Source organism: Lagenorhynchus albirostris, chromosome 7 (genome assembly GCF_949774975.1).
Source record: "Lagenorhynchus albirostris chromosome 7, mLagAlb1.1, whole genome shotgun sequence".
Classification (NCBI taxonomy): Eukaryota; Metazoa; Chordata; class Mammalia; order Artiodactyla; family Delphinidae; genus Lagenorhynchus; species Lagenorhynchus albirostris.
Genome location: NC_083101.1, coordinates 104,678,233 through 104,704,303, shown reverse-complemented (window position 1 = coordinate 104,704,303; position 26,071 = coordinate 104,678,233). Strand labels below are relative to the sequence as shown.

Below are 26,071 nucleotides of genomic sequence, written 5' to 3'. Positions count from 1 at the left end.
CCGCGCACCACAACTAGAGAAAGCCTGTGCGCAGCAACGAAGACCCAATGCAGCCAAAAATAAATAAAATAAAAAATAAACACATTTATAAAAAACAACAACAAAAAAACAGCCAACCAGTTTCTGCTGTGCAGCGGGGTGATCCACTTATACATATATATATATTTTTCATATTCGTTTCCATTATGCTTTGTCACAGGATATTGAGTGTATTTCCCTGTGCTATATAGTAGGACCTTGTTTATCCATCCTATATATAATAGTTTGCATCTGCTAATCCCAGCCTCCCACCCCTCCCCCACTTTGCATTTTGGATCATATTCCTGGGTAATTTCTGGATTTAAACATTTCTCTGTCTTTTCTTTTAAAAAAAATTATTTATTTTGGCTGTGCCAGGTGTGAGTTGCGGCATGCATGCGGGATCTAATTCCCCCATTAGGGATCAAAACCCAGCCCCCTGCATTGGGAGCGTGAGTCTTAACCACTGGACCACCAGGGAAGTCCCTTTTTGTCCCTGTTTTTACTCTCACTAAAGGCTCTTCAGGAATAAAAATGCTCACTTTTTAAGAAAAAAAACCCAGCCAACCAAATTGCTAACCATTTGCTCAGTATAAGTTTAATGGAGAAATATCTGTTTAAAACAATAGGTCAAAAAGAACAGCTCTTTTACAAACAAGTTATGGCAGTGACGAGTCAAAACCCCACTCTTGATTTCCTGTTCCTTGAACCCACCCCTAGAAGAGGGAAGAGGTGGGTGAGAAGGAAAGATGGGGCTGTTTAAATGTTAGCTGGAAGAATTACAAAAATACACTCTGATGTAGTAACAGGGTTGTCATGAAACATGCCATGGGGGGAGGGGCAGGAAGGAGGGGGGAAGGGAAAGACAACCAGATGGGGCTGGGCCCTGTGGGTGGAGGCCTGGAGACAAGGCCTGCCTCAGGGCCTTGGGGAGGAAGGAATCCTGATTCCCAGCCGGCAGGTCTGGGGCTGGAGACATGCTGATTTGTGGATCACCCGGACACCTGGGGAGAAAGAAATGATTACAGTGGCAAATCTGGCAGTTTTTCTGACCCTTCAGTTCTGTTTTCCCTAAGCAATAGACAGGAGGCAAAGAAAAGCTATCATTCACATAATTAGCCCCAAAAGCAACAAGAAGGGTTTCCTGTCTCCCTCTACATACCTGCTTTCCTGTCCCCCCCGGTCCAGTGGAAGGACCAACAGAATGAAGGGAGGTCTGTGGGCTAGGGCTTGAAAGTCAGAAGGGGAGAACTGCCCAGAAGCAGTTCTCTCATCCCTGGAGTTTGGAATCTGTGTGTGGTAATTCATTTCTTCAGGCTAAAGAGAGCCCTCATTTATGGCCCTCTTTTATAATACAAGTGCTAACTTCACCAATTTCTCACCAGGAGTGAATCTGCTTACTTTCCACTGTCTAGAAGTTCAAGGCCAGGGACAGCAGAAGAGAGGAGGGAAGTATAGGGCCAGGGAAAGGGACGGTATATACCACGACCAGTTGTGCACTTTTCACAGGTCTGTCTAGAACTGGTCCTGCACCCCAGTGTCCTTCCTTTCTAGGACATCATTATGTAATAGGGAAGAACTTTTGTATTCTATCACATGTTAATCACTAAAGGGATGTTGCCTATAAGCTTAAGTTATACATAAAGGCCCATCTCTGGGAATCCTGCTTCCCAGGTAATGAGCATTAAGCTAAAATACCTTGGTTTAGCTCACAGGAAACATCCTGACCAGGCCCACCTGTGAATGACTGCAGGGAGGAAGAAATGAACACATCCCCACTGGAGGCTGATGGGAACCAGGAAATGTTGGACCTTACTCCCTCCCCTTTTAGTATAAAAGGAGCCTGAATTCTAACTCAGGCAAGATGGTTTGTCTCACCGTTTTCTCGGTCTGCTGGCTGCGTGAATAAAGTCATTATGCTTTGTCCCAACAACTCATCTCTCAGCTATTGGCCTGTCGTGTGGCCGAGCTTAGACCCAGTAACAATTATACTTTCTGAATAAGGTTTTGGTGGTTTTTTTTTTTTAATTTTTTGGCCGCACCGTGTGGCATGTGGGAATCTCAGTTCCCCGGCCAGGGATTGAACTCACAACCCCCTGCGTTGGAAGCGCAGAGTCTTAACCACTGAACAGCCAGAGAAGTCCCTGAATAAGGGCTCTTTATCCCGTGTGTTAGGTGACGCCATTTCCTCCAGCCTTCTAAATCTAGGTTGGTGTTGGATGTCTCAGGGGTCCAGAACAGCCTGGCAACAGGAGTCCCCCAGCCGTGGAGAAATCTCAAGCATGTGTGGGGCTGGTTGGAGTATGTATAGGCGAAGAAAGACAGGCTTAAGGGACTCCTAAATACACATTTGCACTGGAACTCAGCAACCATGAATGTGTGGAAAAAAGAATGAGTGAGATGGTCACAGGAGGAGAGCAATCAATAACACCCAAATGAGCTGGTTAATATCTGCAGTGTTTCCATCAAGAACTTTACATCTTGAGCAAAGCCACAGACAGAAGCTGGTTACCGGTTATGTTTCAGTGCCACTCAGTTGGAAGCTTAATAGATAACTAGAAAAACCAATTACCTGAAGAGGAGCTCAAATAGTTTTTGTTTTGTTTTTTAAATAAATTGATTCTTGCTAATGTGACTGATTCTGAACTGTCTTTAGGTAAAGAAAATGGTTGCAGTTCAGAGTTCGACATGTCTTCAGTGTTCCTTGAGGGTCCCTTTAAAGGAGACTATCTTTAAGATTTGAAAGAATTCAATCCATGCTAGCTCTGAAAGATTTACCGTTAGGTCCTGTGCAGGAATGGCTTAGGAAAAATAGAATGCTTGTAAAGGATCCAAGAATATGACTTCAGAAACAGTGCAGGTTAATTCAGGGCCTTCGGAGATTAGTCATTCTGCTAAAATAAACGCGGCGGCCTTCGGCTCACAACTTAATACACATACCCGTATTTGGCCATGGATGTTTTGCAAACAAGCCAGCCTACCTGCAAAGCACTACGTGGGCTGCCTCCCTGCTAAAGCGTGGATGCCAAAGATTCACACGTGTATTCATATACTTTGAAGGAAGATTTTTAACCATCTGGCTACCTTTGACGTACAGGAAGCAAAATAACACAGCACGTGCAGATTTTTTCCTCTTATGCCTCCGAGTCAGGGAAAAGCCCCCGCCTGGGTAACAATGTCTGGGGAAAGTTTTTGACCAACTGATTAGTTCTTTCTGTTAGGGGAAGTCTCTAGACTGTTTAAGGAAAGATATGAGATCCTGCAGATAAACCATCTTCCCACACATGAGTTCAGGCATATATGCTTGATGGCTGGGATTTTCTTAGATTTTCAGACAATTCCACTATGCTGGTTCCCTGTGCCACTCAAAGTTACGTATAAGTTGATGGGCTGAGGAAAGCTGAGTTTGTAATGCCTGGGCAATAAATTAGCATCTCTGATGTTTATCATCTGGTCTGCATTATAGGTACATGTATAAATGTGTCTATGGGGGTAAGAACATACCAGAAGGGAGAGAGGAAAAGGGCAAACAAACAAACACAAAACAAAAATGGCACCTGGAAAGAGGCAAAAACTGAGGAGAGATGATGATCCCTTAGTCCCTCTTCCAAAAGCGACTCAGGTCACTTGGGCCAGATTCTCAAAGCCTTGCTCAGGTTCCATTGGCTGCAAAGAATCAGCCCGTCTCTGGCCAAGTGGTCAGATGGACGAGTGATGTGTGGAAGAAAGAAAAGCAGAAAAGTGTCCTGACAAGAACTGGTCCTAACCAGAACTCCTTGACTGGGGGAGATTGGGAAAGTTTAATGGTTTCCATGGAAGCCAGTCACCTTGAGATACAGGGGGGTAAGGGAAGGGACAGCTAAGCCATCTCTGAAGGTGCAATAGCAACATCACAGCCACAGAAATCAGACTCTCTGCGAACGGCTAAGCGTAGGTCCAGTTCTCCGTTCCTAGTCTCGGAGGAAAGGTGAGTGAATGGTTTCTATGGCAACCAGATAGGAGGATTGGTCCACTTAACTGTCCCCATAGAAACTAAGCTCCTGGAGAGCTATAGAGGAATTAGTTATCTCAATACACTACTATTATCCCCATGGTAACCAGTCTCTTAATGGCAGTGGTCAGTGTCGAGAGCACTCCCAGGAAAATCTTTACTCCCAGAGAGAAGGTGGGCAGGAGGTAGGGAGGTGGGTTTACCTCCCAGGCCTCCCAGGAGCTGAACCCCTGGAGGTGGTGTAGGGTGTGCGTATGTGTTTGGGGGCCAGCGTGCTTCCCCAGGCCAGGGAGGATGGCTAAGGCAGGGGTGGAGGAGTTTTCGTTTCGCCCCCAGCTCATTCGGGCCCCACTCACTCATGGGTTGAAGTGGACGGTACAGCTGGGAGGGGCTCCCCTTCCGGCTACGCATTACCACGCTGGTTCAGGGTGCGCCGGCGCTGGCTGGACTGCATGCTCAGGACCAGGTACTGCCTCATAAACTCACTGAACCGCTTCTGGTTGGCCAACTTCCGGGCCGACTTCCGGGCTCCGGTGAAACCCCCGAACCTCTTCTGCAGCTGCCTCTGCTCCATGCCCCCCACCTCCTCCATGCCGGGCTCTGTCCCTTTCTGAGCTTGGAAGAGGCTCCTGACACGGGGCATTCTCTTCAGATGCTGCATCTCAGAGGCTCTTGGCTGGTCAAGAGCAGCTACCACGTGGTCTGGGTCAGCAGGGCTGAGCTGCCAGGAGCCCCTCGCCATGACCTTGGTGCACGGAGTCCAGAGAGGGCCGGAGAAAACCTTCCCTTCACACTCGAGGATGCACACCTGCAAAGATGGAGGTGGAGGAGGGAGAGAGACGAGGGACAGCTATTGGTCCAAGGCAATGAGGAGATCAAGCCCACGAGGAGATCCAGTCCTTCTGTCGTCTACTTTGGTGCCAACGCACGTGCTCCTGAAGCACCCATTTATCGAGTACCGTGCAGCAGTTTCACATGCAGTTATTTAAGTGCGTAGAATTTCAGAATTGGAAAGAAGCAGAAAACTAGCCCGGCTCTGTCATTTCACAAAGAAAACTGGGGCTCAGGGAGGTGAGGTTAACTCACCACAGGTGACACAGCAAGTTAACAGAATGAATGCACCAAACCTGCACCGCGTTATAGCCTTCATCGGGTTTTTGGAGCCAAACACAGCTCATCAGGTCACCCATAAAGAAGAATTTTATTTTGTTCTCTTATCAAGCTTAGGAGAGGTCAGATCGGTTTAAGAAACTGGGGATTTCTTAAGTATGTAGTATGTAGTGTGTAGTCACGTAGTTAAATCTGCATGGTTATTTTAAGGTCACCAGGTAAAGATCAACCTTGGTGTGATTCATTTTTCACCTCACACACACTAGTCATCACTATCTGTGCATCAGTTACAGAAAATGGGGGTCAAACAGACTTGTGGTTGCCAAGGGGGAGGGAGAGTGGGGGAGGGATGGATTGGGAGTTCGAGGTTAGGAGATGCAAACTGTTACGTATAGAATGGATGGATAACAAGGTCCTACTGCATAGCACAGGGAACTGTATTCAGTGTCCTGGGATAAACCATAATGGAAAAGAATATGAAAAAGAATGTATATATGTGTATAACGGAGTCACTTTGCTGTACAGCAGAAATTAACACAACATTGTAAAGCAACTATACTTCAATAAAAAAATTTTTAAAAAAAGAAAATGGGGGCCAAGACCTTGGGACGTAGGCAGGTTGGGCATTCGGGGAACATCGGACACAATCCAGTAGACCCGCCAGCCCCCGAGGAACTCCTGCTGCTTCTCTGTCTCTCCAGGCATCTCCATTTCTCATCTAGACTACCAACCTGACCATGATCTCTCCCACCCTCCTGACTGGTCCTGGCCTTGGCCCTTTCCTCCCACGTTCCGGTCTCCGATTAGGTCTCCTGGAAGCCTCTGCCTTTTTTTTTTCCTATTTGCTGTTTTGACTTCACCCTGAATGCTCCTCTCTATGTTTCTGGCCTTAGCCAGATGGAAACCGCCTTTCAACCTGACCTTGACATCATGGTCAGCAGGAAGCGGCAGAGCCCTTCGTCAGACCTCGGAGTCTTTGCTTGGCTTCCAGGGCATCAAGAGTTACTGCTCTGCCTGGGCAGGTGTGGGACGTGAGAAGATGTGTGTGTGCCTCATCGGCCCTACCTGGGGAGCAAAAACATCCACCCAGGGCTTCCCTGGTGGCGCAGTGGTTGAGAGTCCGCCTGCCGTGTCTTCTATCTCCATCAAAATGTCTGACCAACACATTAAGTACAATTTGTTAAGAATAAAGCCCACCTTCTCTTCTGGGGCAGAGGCTACCACCTGCCCATTCTGTACCCATCTCCCCTCTTCCTTACTAAGAGAGCACTTCTGGGACTTCCCTGGTGGCGCAGAGGTTAAGACTCTGCTCTCCCAATACAGAGGGCATGAGTTCGATCCCTGGTCGGGGAACTAAGATCCCACATGCATACCGCAACTAAGAGTTCGCCTGCCACAACTAAGGAGCCTGCCTGCTGCAACTAAGACCAGGTGCAACCAAATAAATAAATAATTTTTTTTTTAAAAAAAAGAGAGAGAACACTTGTTTTCTTCCTGAAGGCCACATATATGTTTCCCAACCTCCTTTGTAGCCGCAGAGTGCTAACCACTGGACCACCAGGGAAGTCCCTCAGTCTTATTTCTGAATCTTCCTCTCAACACCCCTCATTGCTTCAGGCATATGAGGTTGCTCTTAGTGCCTCAAACACAGCGAGCTCCCTCGCCTTCCCCACATGTCTTTTCTCACTCTGTTCCTTCTGATGGAATAACCTCCTTCCATCTATCCTTTGGGGCCAGCCAGGCTCCAGAGCTACTCCTCAATGACACCTGCTTCTGGCTCCCCGGCTGGAATCGCTCTCTCCTGCTTCTGTGCTCCCACAGAACTTTGTTTTCCACTTGTGGACATTTGAATGCTTAGTATAATTGTAACACCTTACAAGACAGAATATGACAAGTTAGGGACCACATCTTACTCATGGAGGAATCTTCTCCATCCAGTAAATAGGAGGGTTTCAAGTAGAGGTTTGTTACCCTGAGCTGTATTAATAAAGAATTCACTTTATATTTAGCTAAGCGTGACAAAGGGAAAACTTTAAAAAAAAAAAAAAGAAAAGAAAAAAGATGAGAAAGGGAGTCACTGGAAGAACAGGAGTTGTAGCTAGTTGCAACCAGACTCGAACTCCTCTGGCATTTAGCAACATGCTTCTGATGTAGTGCTTGTCACCCTGTTGCAGCTCTTTGTCTTGTCTGTCCCATTAGACCAGGGTTTTTCACCTTTTTTTGGGTCATGGGCTCTTTTGAGAATCTAATTATTCTCCATAAGGGATTCCCTCCCTTTCACTGTATAACTGCACATTCGTGTCACATTTGCACATAATTTTAGGGGGTTCATACATCTTCTAAAGCCTAGCCATGGACAGGCATCCGTGGACTCCAGGCTTAGGACCTCTTCACTTGGCTGCTAGCTGTGCTGTAGGGAGAACGTGTATGCATTCCAGGCATCTCATAGCTGGAGTACAAAGTGGAGTCCATAGTGAGGATGTGAAATGAAGAGAAACAAGAGGAGGAAGAGGGGTTCTGCAGCGGAGGTCACCCAATGGTCACACTGGGAGATGCCTCAACTCTTCTTGTGCATCATCAAGGCATTGCATAGACTCCTTGGGCAACACCTGGTCCAATGGGTCCTACACCTGGGTGTGAATCTGAATCATCTGCAGAACTTTTTAAAACACAGAATTTCATAACCCAGTTAAATCGCTGAGGAATAGAACCAGGGTTTAAAGCTTATTTTTACAAAGCTCAGGTAACTGTGAGATTTGCCCAGGTTTGGAAATGACCAGTGTGGTCCATGTTCGCATGTTATAACGAGGTTCAGTAATGGGTCCAAAACTACATGGTGAAATAACAGTATAACCTGAACAGAACTCCAATGTTTCAAGTCCCAACCCAGGACACCTCCTAGTCAGCGACTTCTCTGTGCTTGCAATATGAATCGGTGGAAACTAATGGGAAAATAAGGATTCTAAGAGACCAAAAAGTAAGGTTCTGATGGGGAAATTGCTTATTTTCTGCTGGACCAGAGAGAAGAAAGAGGTGGTATCCAGTGGGAGTGTTACTCTCACTCTCCTTCACTGGTAAGGTTTCCAAGGAACACCTTTGCCCAGACCACCTGCTGGCCAGAGGTGGTGAGATTGGCCCCTACTGATACACAAGATTTTTTCGAGCATGTTCTTTTCCATTTAGAGTTTCCTCAGAGATGCTGACAACTCAGTGAGATACATAGAGAAACCAGTTTTTCACACCCACAGACTCACTGGGTAAGAAAGAACGATGGGCAAATTCCATAGATGGGGAGGGTGGACTCTAGAACAATGGAGCTGCAGACTTGAGTGGTCTTTATGAACCCCTACCGGGGTTTGTTAGAATGCAAATTCTTAATCTATACCCCTGGAGATTCTGATGCAGTAAACTGAGGGTGGGCTCCAGGAATTTGCCTTTTCAAGCATTCCAGGCGATTCTGAGGCTGGATTACACTTTGAGAAACCCTGCTTTGGAACTGGCTCTGAGGAGGAAGAAACCATCAGGCAACATGGTGGTTGGGGGCTCCTTCAGAGAGTCACTTGGGTCTGTACTACACCTGCTCCTGAAACACCTTGAAGAAAACTGAGTAGAACCAATTTGTAGTTTGTTCTTTTAGATCATCATCCTATCGGGTTATTGCTCTACAGCAGTGGGTCTCAATGGGGAGCAATTTTGCCCCCCAGGGGACATTTGGCAATGTCTGGAGACACGTTTGGTTGTCACACAGTGGGTGGGAGCAGGGAGGCTACTGCTATCCGGTGAGCAGAAGCCAGCTGTTACTGAACACAAGGTTGTGTGCCCAACGCACAGTGATGCCAGACGAACCGAAACACTGGCGTCTGGAACAGAGAAAGGTTTATTGCAGGGCCAAGGGAGAACAGGTGGCTCTGTTCAAAAATCCCAACCCCCCTGATGGTTTTGGGGGAGAAGTTTTTAATAGGCAAAATTGGGGGTGAAGGCTGCAGGGTGTGTGACTTTGTTCTGATGTGTTGGTGGTGAGGTAACAGGTGCTCCAGGATATCTTGTGCTCAGCCTGGAGTCACCATCCTCCTAAGGATGAGGGCCTTAGTTCCCACAGAAGAACACAAAGGTATTGCTATATGTATCCCTTGAGGAGGAACCCTGCCCCAGGGCTGCACTATTGTTTGATTGCTCCTCCCTTGCCCCTGATTAACAACTGTTTGAACCTACCCTTTGGAACTCAGGGAAAGTTCTGGAGGCTGGATGAAGCCTATTTCCTACAAAAAAAGACATGGGGGACACAGAAAGGATTTGTACCCAGGAGGGTCCCACAGAGTGAGTCCTGCTCTGTTTCACAGGGACGCTAGCAAACATCCTACAATGCATAGGACAACCCCCTCCTCCCCAACAAATAATTATCCAGCCTAATATATCTATAGTGATGAGTCTGAGAAACCGTATATTACAGAGTCAAGGAGATAACAGGAAAGCATGGGTAGCACTGGGAAAGCCAGTAGAAGTGAAACAGGAGGGAAGGGAGCAGGGCATAACCTCTCAAAGAATGACATAGCCCTAGAAGATATGACATAAACAGGTTAGAACCAACTAGGTCCAAGACGGTGGATGATTCGACTTCCAGTGGAACGTTGAGCCTCATTACACACTCACTGTAATACATTAACATCTAAATGACACACCTACAGGTGCCATGACAGTTCCAGGGCTGACCGTAAAAGGTCAAAAAGTGGGCGGTGGTCCAATTCCTGGACATCTCCTCCCCCTCTGCAAAATAGTTGGAATAATCCTCCCGTTCATGAGCCTGTGAAATTACCCAGCCCATAAAAACTAACCACCCCATATTTCGGGGCCTCTCTCCTTCTGAGATGGCTCACACTCTGTCTGTGGAGTGTGTTTCTCCCAGGGCCGTTCTCACCTTTTGAGATGGACTGCATTCTGTCTATGGAATGTGTATCTCTCTAAATAAATCCACGTCCTACCTTTCACTTTGTCTTTTACTGAATTCTTTCTGTGATGAGACATAAAGAATCTGAGTTTCATTAAGTCCTGAGACCAGGTGTGTGATCTCCATTAAAAGACCGTGGGTTCCAGTCCCAGCGCCAGTGTTTCAAGTCCCAATCTGAGTTGTGCGGTTTCAGAAGCGTAGAGGTGAAATGGACCTTTGGAGCACACTCGGTGGGATCCTCACCGAATAGGAGCCTCAAAGTGCTGGCTGTATTGTTCTGCTCCTTCCATTTACAGAAACAGGTGGAAGCTGTTAAGCCCAGAGGCTATCAGATCTCCTGTGAGCCCCTGAGTTTCTAAGCCCAGATGGTAATTAGGTTGTGTGTCAATCAGAGAAAATGAAATTCTACCATCAAACCACATGCAGAGCCCACACCGAGGCTCAACGTACTATTAGATGAATTAGGTACTGACAAACTCGTCTCAATTCTTGATTTAGGAGAAGGTTTTGGGCAGAAATGAGGAATCCAAATTTGCGACAGCATTTGTAGCACCAGATGGGCATAGGAGCTTAATGCCTAAACTCTCTGGTCTGAGGGACCCACCAGCTTCTTTCCAGAGATGGGTTAATGGCCCGTTAAGTGAGCTGGACACATTTTCACAGCCCACACTGATGACATGGCTATATTAAGCCACAGTGCCGAGGAGCATCTGGAAAGTCCCAGACTGGTGCCAAATTGATCTGTAAAGCTGGGCTTGGGAGGAAACTGAGCAAAAGGCCGTTTGGATGTCTGGGATCGAAACAGGCCCACGAGCCCATTGGAAGGAAAAGAAGCAGCTCATTGAGTTTGTCACGTTTCTGCCACTAAGGAATCCAACCACTTCTGACAGAGAGACATTTGAGATCTATTTGCTTTAGGAGGTCTGCCAGAATATTTGAGGGCCAACGCAAGCAGGCCAGCAGAGGAATAGTACAAAAGAAAAACGTATTAGGAACTCCGACTGCAAGTCCACGATTAAGAATTTTCATGTAATGAAGACAAACTACTAGCAGAAGGTAGTTTCTTCTGCTTTTAATAGAGTTTTAGGGAATTTAAATAAATTTCCCCAGACCTTTCTTGGGAGTCACCTTCTTCTTTGTCTCTGAAACAACTCAGTGAATCTAGTTTTTTTCTTCTTAAGCCGACGGTGTTAGTACCATTCACAGTTTAGCTGAAAGCCCAGGATATTGCAATGGTTTGGGGGTGTATGAATCATTTACTGACCAAAATGATAGTCTACCAAAAAGACAACCATACGTGGACCATTGCCCTGGAATGAGAAATAAAGAAATTTTTGATGAAGCCAAGGGTCCAGAGGGTCCTGGGAATAGCTCAGGATGATACCATTTTGTGGAGGGATTGGGGAGCTGACCCTTGCCTACATGTCTGAGTCCCCCATCATTCACAGAGTGGACATACTCAAGGGTTGAAAGATTTGGAAATGAGATGTGGTTGCCTCCATTCTAGGCATCTCATAAAACTTTAAAAAAATAGGTTAAAAGTGAATACAAGCTAGAAACCAAACAGTCAGGCAGCCAGCCTCTGGGGGTCAGCAGGCACTGGTAGGGATTATCCCTCAGTGTGAGGCTAGAACTGGCCATTTTCTAACAGTGTTGTCTGGACCCCAGAGATTGAAGATGCTGTGAAGAAATGGAAACAGGCTCCAATTTCTTTACTGGCTTTGAAAGACACCAGTGTAAAAACTGTGCAGTGCCTGCACCTATTAGGACACTAAAGGTCTTGCAATTTTACAATTTCCGTGGGACCTCTTAACTGAGTACTGCTCTGTGCCACACACTGCAACATGCTGGGGAGACCCAGAATAATCAGCAAAGAAAGCTCATACCTGGTGGTGAGAGACTAGCCGATGCAAGTAATCATCAGAGAGCAAAGGAGCTAGGGGCTGGCTCAATTGGGGCCAGGTGGAGAATCAGCAAAGCTTCTCCTACCAGGTGAAACCTAATCCGGGTTTTGAAGAATGAGTAGGATTTATTGGCTGGGGGAGGAGGGAGAGCCATGAGCAAGATAGCAGGTCAGGTTTGTGGAGCCGTGGAAAGGGAAGGGAAGCCTGGATTTCCCAGAAACTACGGAAAGTGATGGAAGCCCAGCAGAGAGGAGGTGAGGGGTGTACCTTTGGGTGTTACCTGCTGTCTGGGGAGAGCGGACGGCCTGGAAAGTGGATGCAGCATCTCAGAAGGAGGTAAGAAGCAGAGAATCTTGGTGATTGCTTATGTTCATGGGGCAGGAAAAGGAACAGGACCGCAACAGGAGGCAGAAAAGGAAGAGTCACAGTGGGGAAGAGAGCCGGGTTCACCCAGAGGGGACGAGGAGAGGAAGCCTGCACACCTGCCGGGGGTTCTGTGGTTAGGAGCTGCTGGTGACCTCCAAGAGCAGCTAAGGAGTGAGGCAGAGGCAAGGGGCTCGAAGTCACAAGTGTAGATACTCTTTCAAAAACATGACAACGGAGGGAAGGAAAGAGCAAGTGGGAGAGGGGAAAAAGGAGAGATTCCCAGCAGGAAAATCAGTGGTACAAAGGAAGAAGGAAGGAAGGGCAGGAGGACAGATCCTGAGATGGCAATAAAGAGGCTGGAGAGAATCTGTCCCTGGTGGCCTCTGTTGTCTCAGAACAGGGCTCCCAAGGTCAAGGTGTCCCAGGAGTGGGAGAATCATAGTGCTTCCCAGTCAGGTGCGATGTTTATTACAAATGACCTAAATCCATGAATGCTTTACTTTGTAAAAAATAAATTAGAGCAGACTTCGGGTTATCCTTACAGTTGAGGTCCTAACGCTTTTTTTTTTCTATTGTGAAATACACACATCATCAAATTTAGCGTTTGAGCCCTTTTTAAGTGTACAGCTCAGTGGTATTAAGTATTGATATATTCACATTGTTGTCCTACCATCACCTCCCCCAACCATCTCTAGAACTTTTTCCTTTCCCCAAACTGAAACTTTGTACCGGTTAAACACTAACTCCCCTTTCCTCTTTCCCCAGCCCTTGGCAATCCCCATTCTACTTTCTGTTTCTGCGAATCAGACTACTCTAGGAACCTAAGGTAAGTGGAATCATATAGCATTTGTCCTTCTGTGATTGGCTTATTTCACTTAGCATACATCTTCAGGGCTCATCCATGCCGTAACATGTGTCACAATTCCCTTCCTTTTTAAAGCTGGATAATATTCAACTGTATGCATAAACCATCTTTTCTTTATCCGTTCATCTCTCAATGGTCGGTTGAGTCATTTCTACCTTTTGACTCTTGTGAGTAATGCTGTTATGAACATGGGTGTACAAATATCTGTTCGAGTCCTAATGCTTTTTTGAGTGGGAGATAAAGGGTTGCAGTTAAAACTCGTGATTCAGGAATTGTTCACAACTTTCAGTCTTGTCTAGGCTGCAACCTCAGAGCCTTAAAAGTGTGGCGATTATTGTTTAATCAACTCCTTCACTGGTTTACGTGTAAACTAGTTGTCTGCTCTGTTTACTAAGACCAAGGGAAAGGTTTTGTTTTGGGTGAGATTTTAAGCCTCTCTGGGCTGCACAGAAAAGGCAGGTGGACCTCCTGTGTTCTAGTCAAACTCAGCTTTTCTCAGTTCCTTAATTGCCGCTCCAGTCCCCTGAAAGGCATTTGCACCTGTGCCCCCTCCCCTCCCCCACGCCTCCCTCCATTACCTGGGCACCTGGGGCTCTTCCTCCCTGCCTCTTCACTCCAGATCTTCTTTCGGTTTCCTTAAAGACTTACTTCCTCCAAAAGCCCCCTCTGCCCCTCTAGACTAGGTTGGGGTCCCCTGTTCTTGCTTCCCCGGGGCTCAGTAATTACGCTCATGGAGGGATTGGGGGTTCTTCTCTCCCACCAGTTGCAAAAGCCATCCATCCGCTCACCTCAGGGCCCTTGGCCTAGTTCAGTGCTCAGCACATAGTAGGTGCTCAGGAAACCCATGATGGCTGAATGAGGAGGATGGATGAACTTTGAATGGGTTCTCTGGGGATGCGCTTCATGATTCGGTGGTTATTACTGTTCAGAAAACAGACTTGGAAACCACTGAGCTGGCATAGGAGGAGCTTGGTGTTTGGGTGCGTCGGGGGCCGTGTCTGCTCACGTTAGGGTGTTATCCCAGCGTGAGTACTTGGTTCCTATATCTGTACGCTTGCCTTAAGGAACAGTAGGCGAAAGTTTGTTCTTAAAGGTTGAGGAGTTTCAAACATGGCATCTTTTGAAAAGAGTTTACTTGACTACAAAGAAAAAGTAATTGAGTTATATTGCATTTAATAGGAGAGGAATAACTAAACTATAATGAAAGCAGTTGACAAAGCAGCTTACTTAGTAAAAAGAAATTTAGTGCTCAAATCAAAATTTAAAATACGAGAGAGCATTTAGGTGTTCATCGTAGAACTGTCTATAATATCAAAACTGAAGGGCAACATACATGTTCAACAGGAGGGGATTGGTTAAGCAAAGTATACTGTATTCATGGGAAGAAGTAACTTCAAATAATGTTAATAACGGGAAAATTATCCTTGTGTAACATAGCAAGTGAAAAAACTAGGATTCTTTCTCTGGTGGGATTAAAGGTGATTTAAATTTTTTTTTTTATAGTTTTTGGAATTTTTCAAATTCTCTAGAATGAGTATGCATTATTTTTTTATTTTTTTGCGGTACGCGGGTCTCTCACTGTTGTGGCCTCTCCTGTTGCGGAGCACAGGCTCCGGTCGCACAGGCTCAGCGGCCATGGCTCACGGGCCCAGCCGCTCCGCGGCATGTGGGATCCTCCCGGACCGGGGCACGAACTCGCGTCCCCTGCATCGGCAGGCGGACTCTCAACCACTGCGCCACCAGGGAAGCCCAGTATGCATTCTTTTAATGATGGGAACAAAATGGCAGCATGGGTGGGTCTTTATATGAACGTGGTAAAGTGGAAAGATGACAGGGTTTGCTTTCAGAAGATGCTCAAGTCCACATCTGTTTCCTACAGACCGTCTGACACTAGGAGAGTCACGTGACCTTGGGGGGAGGGAGGGGAAGACAGGCCTGCTCCTGGACCTACCTCAAGGTCGAAGCTGTTAAGAGCGGGGCGGAGCTTCTCTCTGCAGGCCATACAGTCCTTCTGACAGCTGCTGGACACGCTGGAGAAGAGGCTGAGAAGCAGGAGGTCACAAAACAGGATTTTCATGGTGCAGGAGCTGGAAGCAGGATGCTAAAACACAAGTGAGGGCGGGTGGCAATTAGCACAGCCCTTCTGTGGGGGCCAGTAGGGGCTGGAGACCCTCACATAGGGGATGCGGGAAAGACACTCTTCTGGGGGGACAGTGCAGCCGGGCCTGAGATTCCACCTCCCAGGAGGGAGTGGACTGTTGAGAGCACAGGTGGCCCAGGCCTGTCTGCCAGGCATAATGTTCATGCAGGGCTGGTGTCTGGGCTCCTGGGGGGAGCACCCCTGCGATTCCTGCCACTCAGCTGACCTCCACGTGCACGAACCCTTCCAGGGAGCTAAAGGCCTCACTTTGCAACTTACCAGTGTGTGGCCTGAAGACAACCTCTCCCAGCCTCAGTTTTCATAACTCTAAAAGGGGAATAGTGGTACCCACCTTGTCCCAGGGCTATTGCAAAGATTAGACCCATAAGGGACGTTTTGCAAAGTGCGGTGATGAGTGAGATGTGTAAAATAGATTTATGTGTGACCGATCCTCCGCAGACTCCCCTGCCTCTGCCAGGAATGCCCCGAGGCCCAGAATTCACTCTTCCTGGACGGTTCTGCTAGGTTCCTTGTCTGTTTCCCCTGCTAGAGGTGAGCCAGCTTCCTGAGCACAGAGCTAATATGTTCACCTTGCTAATCCGTGCAAAGCACAGGTTGAGGCTTTGCAGAACCAGGCTTTGGAGTTATCTATTGAAAAATGAACAAAGAGGGACTTCCCTGGTGGTTCAGTGCTTAAGACTTTGCCTTCCAATGCAGGGGATGTGGGTTTGATCCCTGGTCGGGGAGTTAAGATCCCCCATACCTCACAGCCAAAAAACCAAAACATAAAACAGAAGCAATATTGTAACAATTTCAATAAAGACTTTAAAAATGGTCCACATCAAAAAAAATCTTAAAAAAAATGAACAAAGGGACTATTCTAAGGTAATAGCTCTAATGGTTATTAGTTAGATCAGTTGTTTATATTCTTTATGTAGGATTGTCTCAAAGATGTACAGTTCTTCCTGTTTCCCTTTAAATTTTTCCTGTGATCGAGTCTCCCGAATCAGAAAGCTATTTTCTTGGACTCCATCACTTTGGGTCCCTGTAGAACCATCTTTATTTGGAGGATTAAATGGAAAGAGGAACAAGGGAACTTTCTGGAAATGTGAATGTTCTTGATTGAGGTGTGGGTCACAGGGGTGTATACGTCTGCCAGAAACCCACTGCATTGTACATTTAGATTCTGTGCATTTCAGTGTACGTAAATTTTACCTTAGTAAGAGTTGAGCAAAGGAAAACAAAAATCATTGCCTTTATTGCTTTTTCATCAGACTGTACTGAGAAAACGTAAAAGCCTTGCTATTTAAACGCAGTCTGCAGATTAGCAGCGTCCCCTGGGATCTTGTAAGAAATGCAGTATTTCAGGCCCTACCCCAACACCACGGAATCTGGATCTTTTTAGTAAGATTCTCAGGGGATTCATACACATGCTAAAGTTTGAGAAGCAACGGTAGAAGATGCATGTGAAATGGAGCAAGTGAATTGGAGAAGGAGGGGTATCCAGTGCCAGTGGCCATGTTGGGAGACCACCCCAGCTCTTCTTGGGCATTATTCAAGCATTTCGTACCAAGAGGATGTCGAATGAAAGATGCTCGATCAATGTTTGTTAAGTCAATGAGGTGACATTTGAGATGGCTTTTGAATAATGAGGAAGAGTCTGCCAAGAGGACAGAGAAGAGGGCGTCTGAGAGACACAGAACTACCTCGCTTTTAACTAGTGACTCCAACTTTTCAAAGGCATGTTGGAATCGGGATCACAGCCTGGGGGGGGTGGTGAGCAGGCGGCTGCACTGGGGCCCCCTCCCTAAGGGAAGCACTTGCTAAGAGAGAAAGGGGCTCCGTCCGTCTAGATGAAACAGGGTCATGTTGGCCATCCTAAAGGGTCTGACCTTTAGCCTACAGATTGGGATGTCTGGGGTTAATGAACAAGGAACTTGAACATCTATTCAGATGAATATATCTCAAATGCGTTTTCCTCCTATACCCCCAGGGCTAGTGCCTTAGCTGAGATCTATTGCCTTGGTTACTGTGATCTCGCCCTCTAATTAGTCTGCCTAATGATCTGCCTCCCCGACCAAGCCACCTCTAGATGTGATGATGTTACTCATGCTTAAAATAATTCTGTAACCCCCAGTGGGAATCAGCACTGCTCCTGCCCAGCTCTCTGGCTTCAGCTCCTGTCACTCACCCTTGAATCTCCTCCATTCCTAGTGAATCACGCATAATTCCCAGCTCTAGCGGGTCCTTAACGCCTACGGCGCTTTGGCCCTTGCCGTGTCTTCTGCTCAGAATACCCGCCTCCAGCACATACTTCATACACACCTCAGGAAGTATCCCCTCTGGGAAGCCCTCTCCAAGCCCTGGTCTGGGTTAGATGAGTCTCCTCTGCTCCTGTGGCTTCGCAAAGCAGTACATCACACAGGGAAGCAAGCGAGGCCCAGGGGCCTGTCAAATAGGCACAACAGACCTCCGAGACGGGGTTGTTGGGATTCACGTTTTCTCATCTGCTGATCGCTAAAGACGTGGGTTCAGATCCCACGTCTGCAAGTCACCCTCTCAGGTTCTTATCTGTAAAACTGGGATGATAGTAGTACTTATCTTATTGGACGATTAATGGGTTGATGTTTTTCAGCAGTTAAAATAGCACCTGGCACAGAACAAGTACAACGTAAAAGCTTGTCAGAGAAAGAGCCTAGGACATAGCCTTCACTCTGTGATCCTATCATTGTCTTTTGCGCGGCCCTTAGCACTCTACGTGGTAAGCTTGGACTTGTGTGTCTATATCTCCCACTGGCTGTGAGTTCCTGAAGGGCAGAGATCTCTGTTCTATGGTTCTCTGAATTTCCAGCACCCAGCACAGGGCCAGGCACTTAGGAGGTGCTCAAGAAAGTTTGATAAGTGACAGTGGAGTATCTCAGGAGCCCTCTCCCTTCTCCTTCACAAATGGAGAACTGGGGAGTGTCTGGGAGCACCGGCCCCCCGGGGGCCCGGGATGCTCATGGCACAGGAGCCACTTCAGGACCTGTGTCACTGACAAAGTGTCCAGTAGCTAACTGTTCAGCTTGGCGGTGGGGCATGGGGGGGGCGGGGGTTGGCGGGGAGGGGTGGGAATGAGTTTTGCTCCAGATCAAGGCAAGATGCCATCCTAAACTGGAACCCCATGCCCGTTCTGGAAGAAGACTTGTTGCCAGTGGCCGGGAGGCATGGTTGGAATGGTTAGCTACGTGCTAAGTTTGCACTGGTGCAACGTGTTGGTAGGCAACCCAGGGAAACCCATCACCACTTACAGGCTCTTTTGAAGAGAACACGTATCTTGAGTTCCAGACAGCCACCATATAAGCAAAGGTCTTAAACTGAGGACCGCTTGGCTAGATCTTTTGTTTAATTTGGTGATTGCCTTTACGTTTCTTGTTCTACTCAATTTCATTCTAGGCGGGAGACGGTTTTGTAGGATTTGTCCAGCATGCTATGCTCTCTATGGCCACATGATGGCAGTGTCTGTACTTCACAGAAGACGGAAAGGCGGGGAGAAAAGGGACTTTGCTTCCTAATACAAAATTGCAACACATGTTTGCACGGGCTGAGCTGATAAGTTGTGGCAGATGTTAATGAAGTGCTCTCCTGCTGAGGTTTTTCATGAACTTCATTAACCGCGGCAACTTGCACATTCAGGAAATGTTTGATGGATTGACTGCTCCTGTTATCTCAAATTCTGGGTAAATGGGTTTTTAGGATGAGTTGAGGAAAGAAGATGAACTCCTGGGACATTGAGCATGTGTTCCATTTGATACGTTTCCTGCATGTAAAATGTGGGCCTTTGTTGGTCTGGCACTTGGAAAACCTTATCAAATCTACTTGGCATTCGCCTGGCCCTCCTTGCTGGTCCATGGTACACTTACCTCTCTTCCCATCTCTGACCTCCCTACCCCTCCACGTCCTACCCCGCACTTCTATTTATTTAAAAATTTAAAATTTAAAGTTGTATTTTTTTCAGAAAGAAGAAAGTCATTTTTATTCAGCCAATTTGCTTATTCCATTCCCCAAGGCTAATCAAGGCATGTGATTAATAATATTCCCTTAAAATTGCATCGTGGGAAGTGTTCTCACTTAGATTTAATGAAAAACACTTGGAAGCAATTGAGTGCTGGGGAGGCATGGCTGGTTATTGTCCTTGTTTATGAATTAGCATGAGTTTAAAGAGTAGTTGATGCTGAAGGCTAAAGTTTTTATTTCTTTTTCATAACAATGTTCCAGTCACACTGAAACAGAAAGATTGATGAATTTCAGTAGGCATTTAGCCTGTAAAAGAAGCCGGAAGACAGAGATTTCTACCCCTCGCTTTTAACTAGTGACTCCACCTAGTAATTAAACACCAGTCATTACTCAACGTTATTCATTCTCCTCTGCAATTCAAAGAATCCTTAAAATGGGAATCACCACACAGTCCAACTCAAATATGGTTTCTGATACTTAAATGAGATGAATATAAATAAAGGCTCAAAATATATGTAATAATCCTTATGAAGGGGACAACGCTTTGTCCTTTTCGGTACTCCTCACAACCCTCGAACAATTGTGTTCTAGATTAAGACTAAACTTTCTTGCAAACTCAATAGAAGTTTTTCATTTTTGAGAAGACTTGACAACATCTGTGTGCTTTGTTGCCCTGTGTATCAGTTAATGTGAAGTAAAATGAAGGTGAATAATTAGTTAATTCCCGAGTTATGTTTGATCTTTGCACTTTGTGTGACTTTGGGCGAGTTGTTTCGCCTCTGAGGGCCTCAGTCTTCTCACCTGCAAAATGGGGGTAACAGTAGTTGTTGTTGTTATTGTTGTTCAAAGTTGTACACTAGAGACCATCAGTAAATAAAACTACCCTAAGTGTGTTTGAATTTTACATGGCTTGTATTCACTTAGTGAACCAAACTCAGCTAACCCTTCTATGTGGGGATGCTACTGGTCTGGACATCTTGTATTGAGTAAAGAAATGTTTAATTACCTTTTATTTCAGTAATAACACCTCATAAATTAATCGTGCCTCACTCTTTATGAAGATAACATACCAGTGTTTAGCTTGATCTATTTGCTTGTAATCTTGCTTCCAAGGGCAATGTCATTAGTTGCTTATCTGTTTGGAGGAGTACATATGAAGATTTAGCCAAAGCTAAAAGTTAATTGAGTTTTGTCTTATGACCTATGAGAAAGCCTGTAATTTTAGTGCTTCTAGTGGAGAAGAGAAGATGACAGATATGCCTTTCTGCTAGAGGTATATCTGTTCCCATCCTTCTCATCAACCGCATATATAAATATTGTTCTTGTAGGTTACAAAAGAGTTTTATATTCTCATACAATCCTATAACCTGGGATTAATATTATCCCCCCTTTTGAGATGAACATATGTTCATAGAGGTTAAGCAACTTGCCTAAGATCATCCAGTTTATACAAGAGCCAGAGAAACTCAGGTGTTTTGACTCTAAAACGTGTTCTGGGAAACCATAAGTTCCACACACTAGTCCTGCTTTGGAAAGGTTGGCAAATTCTGGTGGAATCTCGTTGGGATGGTCTCTGTTTGCATTTAATAGTAATCACATTATTATTATATTTAGCATCTTCTGTGCCAGGCACTGTGCTGATGGCTTTATAAGCATCCACCCTATGGGGTAAATGCTGTTGTCCCCATTTTACAGTTAAGATATTGAGGCTTGAAGAGGAGAAATAACTTGAAGTGGCAGAGCTGAGAACCCAACCTGTCTGGTTTGCAAGCTCACGCTCTCACCAGACCTCTCAGTGATCTCGGCAGGGGAATCCCCTGGTGGTCCAGTGGTTAGGACTCTTCGATCCCTGGACAGGGAACGAAGATCCCACATGCCGCGGCCAAAAAAAAAGATTTAGGCAGTTTTCTGTGTTCATGTACATGAATTCATTGTAAGGAGCTCCTTTTGTCCTGAACTCTGGGCTCCCCCTCTCTGATGACATCCTCTTTATTGTTGCCTCTCCCCAGTTCCTGGAGGAGTGTTTCGTTGCCCACCAGTACCGGGGTTTGTCTTCCACACGCCCCATTTCTTTAATGCAGATGTGACTCCTACACTGAGCTTTTGCTTGTTCACCAGCTATGACTGAGGCCCCTTTATTTCTTTTCCTCCTCTGACGAATACACTTACATCCAAAAAGGTCCCTCTTCTGCTCTAAATTTCCACCTGGAAGGAGACGATGGGCGCAGAGGAGGTGAAGGGCAAAGCACGCCCCCGCCCTGCACAGACCAGGTGTGCCTGGAGCTGGTGAGCAATGAATGAACAAAAGCCCTCTGCTTGGAAGCCAGAGGCCTGGCTCTGCCCTCACCTGTGGGATCTTGAACAAGGCCCTTTCTTTCTCTGGGGCTCAGTTTCCCCTTCTCCAAAAGGAGGCAGTTACAATAGATTAGATGGTCAATATTTTTGATATTATAAGTGGCCAGATATTTGTTACAGTAGCCCAGCTGGGGCTCAGGAGAGGGCCACATTTTCTTTCTTTTTTTTTTTTAAGTCTTTGTTTTTATTTTATTTAAAAATTTTATGTATTTTAATTTTTGCTCCCACTCTCCTCCCCCCGCCCCCTGCTGGGGATTGAACCGGGGCCCCGTCGCGGAGTCCTAACCACTGGACTGCCAGAGAAGTCCCAAGGGACACATTTTCTATCAGGGCTGCCACAAAAGTGGAAAGGTGTCATCGCTCTTAACTTGGATCTTCCTGATTCTGGCCCACGGTTCCACATATACTGTCAAAATAACTTAAATGGATTTTTCAAAGCTTTTATTTACTTTTACAGTAAAGCCTCTTAAGGTTCCTTTCAAAAAGATTAGAAAATACAGATAAGCAAAATAGCAATGGATCTAGATCAATAATCTTCAAACTTCTTTAACTTTATACTTCTAGCAATCAGACCGTCTTGAGCTCACCTTCCCAATTTACTCAGAAAAGTTACATACAATATAAAACCCCCTAAAGTGCAAATTCAGAAAGATAAGATAACCACATAGAAAATTAAGCCTCAGTTTCCCAAAGCCCAGTGGTCTGTCGGGCACCCACGCCCCTTTTGGAGACCCCTTGGCCTAGACTCCGTTAACATCTAGTGACATTGGCCACAGCTCTGAGGACAGGCTGCCAGGTCTGTTTTCCTGGCGCTCGGTACTGCGGGCTCCTATCAGTAAGCCAAGCACGTTTCTCGGCTGAATGAATGAAAGGATGAATGGGGACTCGGTGGGGGAGGAGCACAGGACAAGTGTGAGCTGAGGGGAGGTTGGCTCTGAGCCCTGGTTGCAAGGCAGAGCCCTGGGCGTGTGCTGGTGATCCGCTGACATTTTCACTGAGACCCAGGACTCCTTGGGGGCCAGTTCCACAAGTCACATGCCGAGCCAGGCCCTTCAGAGCTGGCGATGCTGTGTTTCTGCAACACCGAGGCAGCAACCAGTATTTGAACAATCACAGGATCGCGGAAAATCAAGACCGAACGTGATCACTGGCTATCCTAGGGAGATGCCCAGAAAATCGGCTTGCCCCCCAAACTGGTGTGCCCTAAATCTCACGGCCAGTGTGTGGTGAGAAGGAAAGCAGCAGGTGGAGGACCTATAGGTATTTACATAGAAGTGTTTAGAACATCCAGTTTGCCTAATGAACTCCCAGCCATTCGAGCCACCACAGGCTGTCATCACTGTGACTCCTGTTCTCCGGGAGGGGCCCATCCCCTCCCTAGGATATCTGATGAGTAGTTCCACCCAGATTCGCATCAGGTAGATTTCCTTCATGGGAGCTCTGGGGCTGGGGGGCATGAGGCTAACTGAACCGTGGGGATAAAAGCATAGAACACTCACCCCAAACCTCCCATCCCTACTGTGCGTGTGTGTGTTAGCATGAAATAGTCATGTAGACAAGTTTAGCTCGCTACCTGGCACATAGTAGGTTCCAATAAAGGTTCATTTCTTTGACCTCCTTTTGTGCCCTTGTCCCGGCTGCCACCTCCCTCTCCAAAGCCCTTGGCTCTTCCAGATTCTACCTCCTTCCCTGCCCGGTTCGAATCCCTGGAATCTCTGAGCAAGGACTCCTTCCCCCAAATTCCTCCAGCACTTGCTGTCTGGACCACGCAATTCAGGACTTAATTACACCCAGCCTCGCGTCATCCGCGAGTTGTTTCACTGTGTGTGTTGCCCCGCGCCCACCCCATTAGTTTGTAAGCACCCCTGGCCCGAAGAGGGGGAAGCAAAGGAGCCAGCAAGGCTGGACTCAGTCCCCTCTCTGCCACGTCCTCAACAAATTATTTAACCTCTCAGCTTCAGTTTCTTCAACTGCAACATGGAGATAATGATACCATCTCTCACGGCTGTTGCCAGGGCTAGTGGGTGTGATAGCGCTAAGATGTAAATCGTTGTATGAGTGTAAAGGGCTGTTATTATCACCTCTGTTGGATCCACCCTGCCTGGTGGAGTGTAGATGATAAATACCTGATTGAATACAGAATAGCTTTGTGACAGCTCCTGTCTTGGGCTCCAGAGAGCACCCGTTTGCGCCTAATCCTGCAATTATTCCCTTCGTTGACAAGGCAAAATCGGCATCCTCTAAATCCCCCAGTACCCTCAGCCTTCAGCTGATAAAGCCAGGGCTGCCGCCCCTGGGAGAACAAAACTGCACCCCCTGAATGACCCCAGGCTGCACCACAGCGCCCTCTATGGGCAGCACAGGGAACGGTGGAAGCTGCTCCTTTTACCAAGATGGTGGTTGGGGGCAGTCTTTCCAGGGACCCTCCCCTGCAGAAGACTCAGCAAGGCCAAAGGAACACGAATGCTTTTTGTGAACGGTATCACGGCAGCGGTGAAAGCGTGCAGACTTTTTCCCTGCCACACTTTATAAATGAGAAAGAGGAGTGTGTCTGCAGTAGCTACCCCCAGGAAGCGAGAGAGCAGCAGTTTCCCTGGGAGGTTTTGATAAGAAGCCAAGCACTTACTTTCCCCCCCTCTATGTTGAAAACTCCGGTTTAGGCTTGCTGGCGAATGCCATGAAAAGCTCATCTTTTGTTAGTCTGCCAACCAATGTTATTGGTTATAATTGGGACAATTATGGGCTGCTCAAGGAAACGAAACACAGATGTTGAAACCCAGGATCGGGGTATTCAAGTCCAAAGCTGCTTGCTTTAAATAGTCCATTTCCCGAATCATCCTGCCTTACTTGAAATTCCCCCAGAACTTGCCCACGTTCAGAATGAGATGGGGGAGGATGGGATGGGTAGCGGTGGGAGGGGAAGGCAGACGCAAAGGGAGAGCCGCACAAAGAGAGAAGGAGGAAAAAGGCTGAGCCGGAGAGAGTTTGGACGACTTCTGAACATCGTATTCCACAGGACCCCGGCAGAGACCTTTAGGTGGGAGAGACGGGCAGGAGGAAGAAAGATGCAAAGGAAGAGAAGAGACGTCCAAAGGATTCAGCCTCTGGAGACCAAGGTCAACCTTGCAGAAATCTACGCGGAATTCACACACAGCGACCGCGGTCAGCCACTTAACTGGCGGAGCACAAGACAGGGTCTGATTTCCCCCCCGCATCATTACTAGCGATTTGTATTCGGTGCCTAGGGGAGCAGGGTTCCCTCAGGATTAAAAACCCAAATCTGAATCAAGTTGAGTGACATGCTGAAAACAGCCTGCACGCCCTATGAAAAGAAGTCAGGCGCAGAGAGAAATCCCTCACAAGGGTGCTTGGAGGGCTGGGGGCTTCTGGAGGGTTGCCTTGAAATGCAAGCCCTCACTCCCACCCCCAAGTGCCTGCCGCTCCCCTAACCTCACACCTATAACCACCTTTTCGCCACAGACAGCAGTGACAGAGTAGGGGCCACAGCTGGGGAATCAAAACTTTTCCTCATCTCCAAGTTCAGCTCTTCTTCGGTATCTCTCTTCAGGATAAAAGCCTCAGCCCTCCCCTCCACTCCCCCATCCGAGCTCAGAAAAGAAGACGAACGAAGGGATAATCTCACAGGAGGCCAGCAGCATCCACACTGGACAAAGGAGAGGGGCTGGGGGGAAAGCCCTGCCGCCCGGCTACTTCCCCAGGCTCTCAGCAGCGTGTCTTGGGGCTGGGGCTTGCTTGCAGTCGCCTACCTGGGAGCTGTCAGTAGCCAGGCTCCTTCGGATGTGAGGCTCCTCGGTTTCAGCCACACCAGCATATATACGCTCCCCCCCACACACACCGCGCCCCACACAGCCCTCCCCTTCCCTGCCCACCTCGATGACACAGACACACGCTGACCCCCTTAATCAAGCGAGCAGCAGAACCTACCATCCTTCCTGGCTGTTCCCCGCCCCCCTGGCTCTGTGCTCAGACCTGTGACATCCCAACCTCCCCGTCAGTCCATTCCCAAGCCTGCTTTACCTGGGCTCTGCTCAGCCCGGATCCCACAGCTGCCTTCCCTTTGCTTCCAGAGGCGCTGCGAAGACTGATGGGGAGCTCTGGCTAGTCAGGAAGAAAAAAAGCCTCCCGGTGACAGTGACAAGGCAGACCCCAGTCCTGGAGTCTCCTTGAGCAACCTTTGTGCCCGAGGAATGAACAGGGAGTGGGCAGAAAGGGGGGAGCTCCCACCGGCACAGAGAAGCCCAGAGCTGAGCTCAGATGAGCCCCCTCCTGCTGTCACCACCCCACAGGCAGCCACAACTAGGCCACTCAAGGGAGTGGCTCCACCTGCCATGGGCCGGGGCCAGAGATGCCTCACAGGTGC

General features: G+C 47.3%; 1 protein-coding gene across 2 annotated transcripts; it reads right to left on the bottom strand.

The window, feature by feature from the left end:
• Positions 1-610: 610 nt before the first annotated feature.
• On the bottom strand, positions 611-25,489 carry PNOC (prepronociceptin). Of its 2 annotated transcripts, none has more exons than XM_060153606.1 (4): positions 25,458-25,489; positions 15,151-15,300; positions 4,366-4,817; positions 611-1,022 (listed from the first exon to the last, which is right to left on the bottom strand). In XM_060153606.1, the coding sequence occupies exons 2-3, from the start codon at positions 15,274-15,276 to the stop codon at positions 4,413-4,415; spliced, it is 531 nt and encodes a 176-aa protein (XP_060009589.1). In that variant the 5' UTR covers positions 15,277-15,300; positions 25,458-25,489; the 3' UTR covers positions 611-1,022; positions 4,366-4,412. The 2 variants fall into 2 exon arrangements, with proteins under 2 accessions (XP_060009589.1, XP_060009588.1); XM_060153605.1 differs by having other exon boundaries at positions 4,424-4,817.
• Positions 25,490-26,071: the final 582 nt, after the last annotated feature.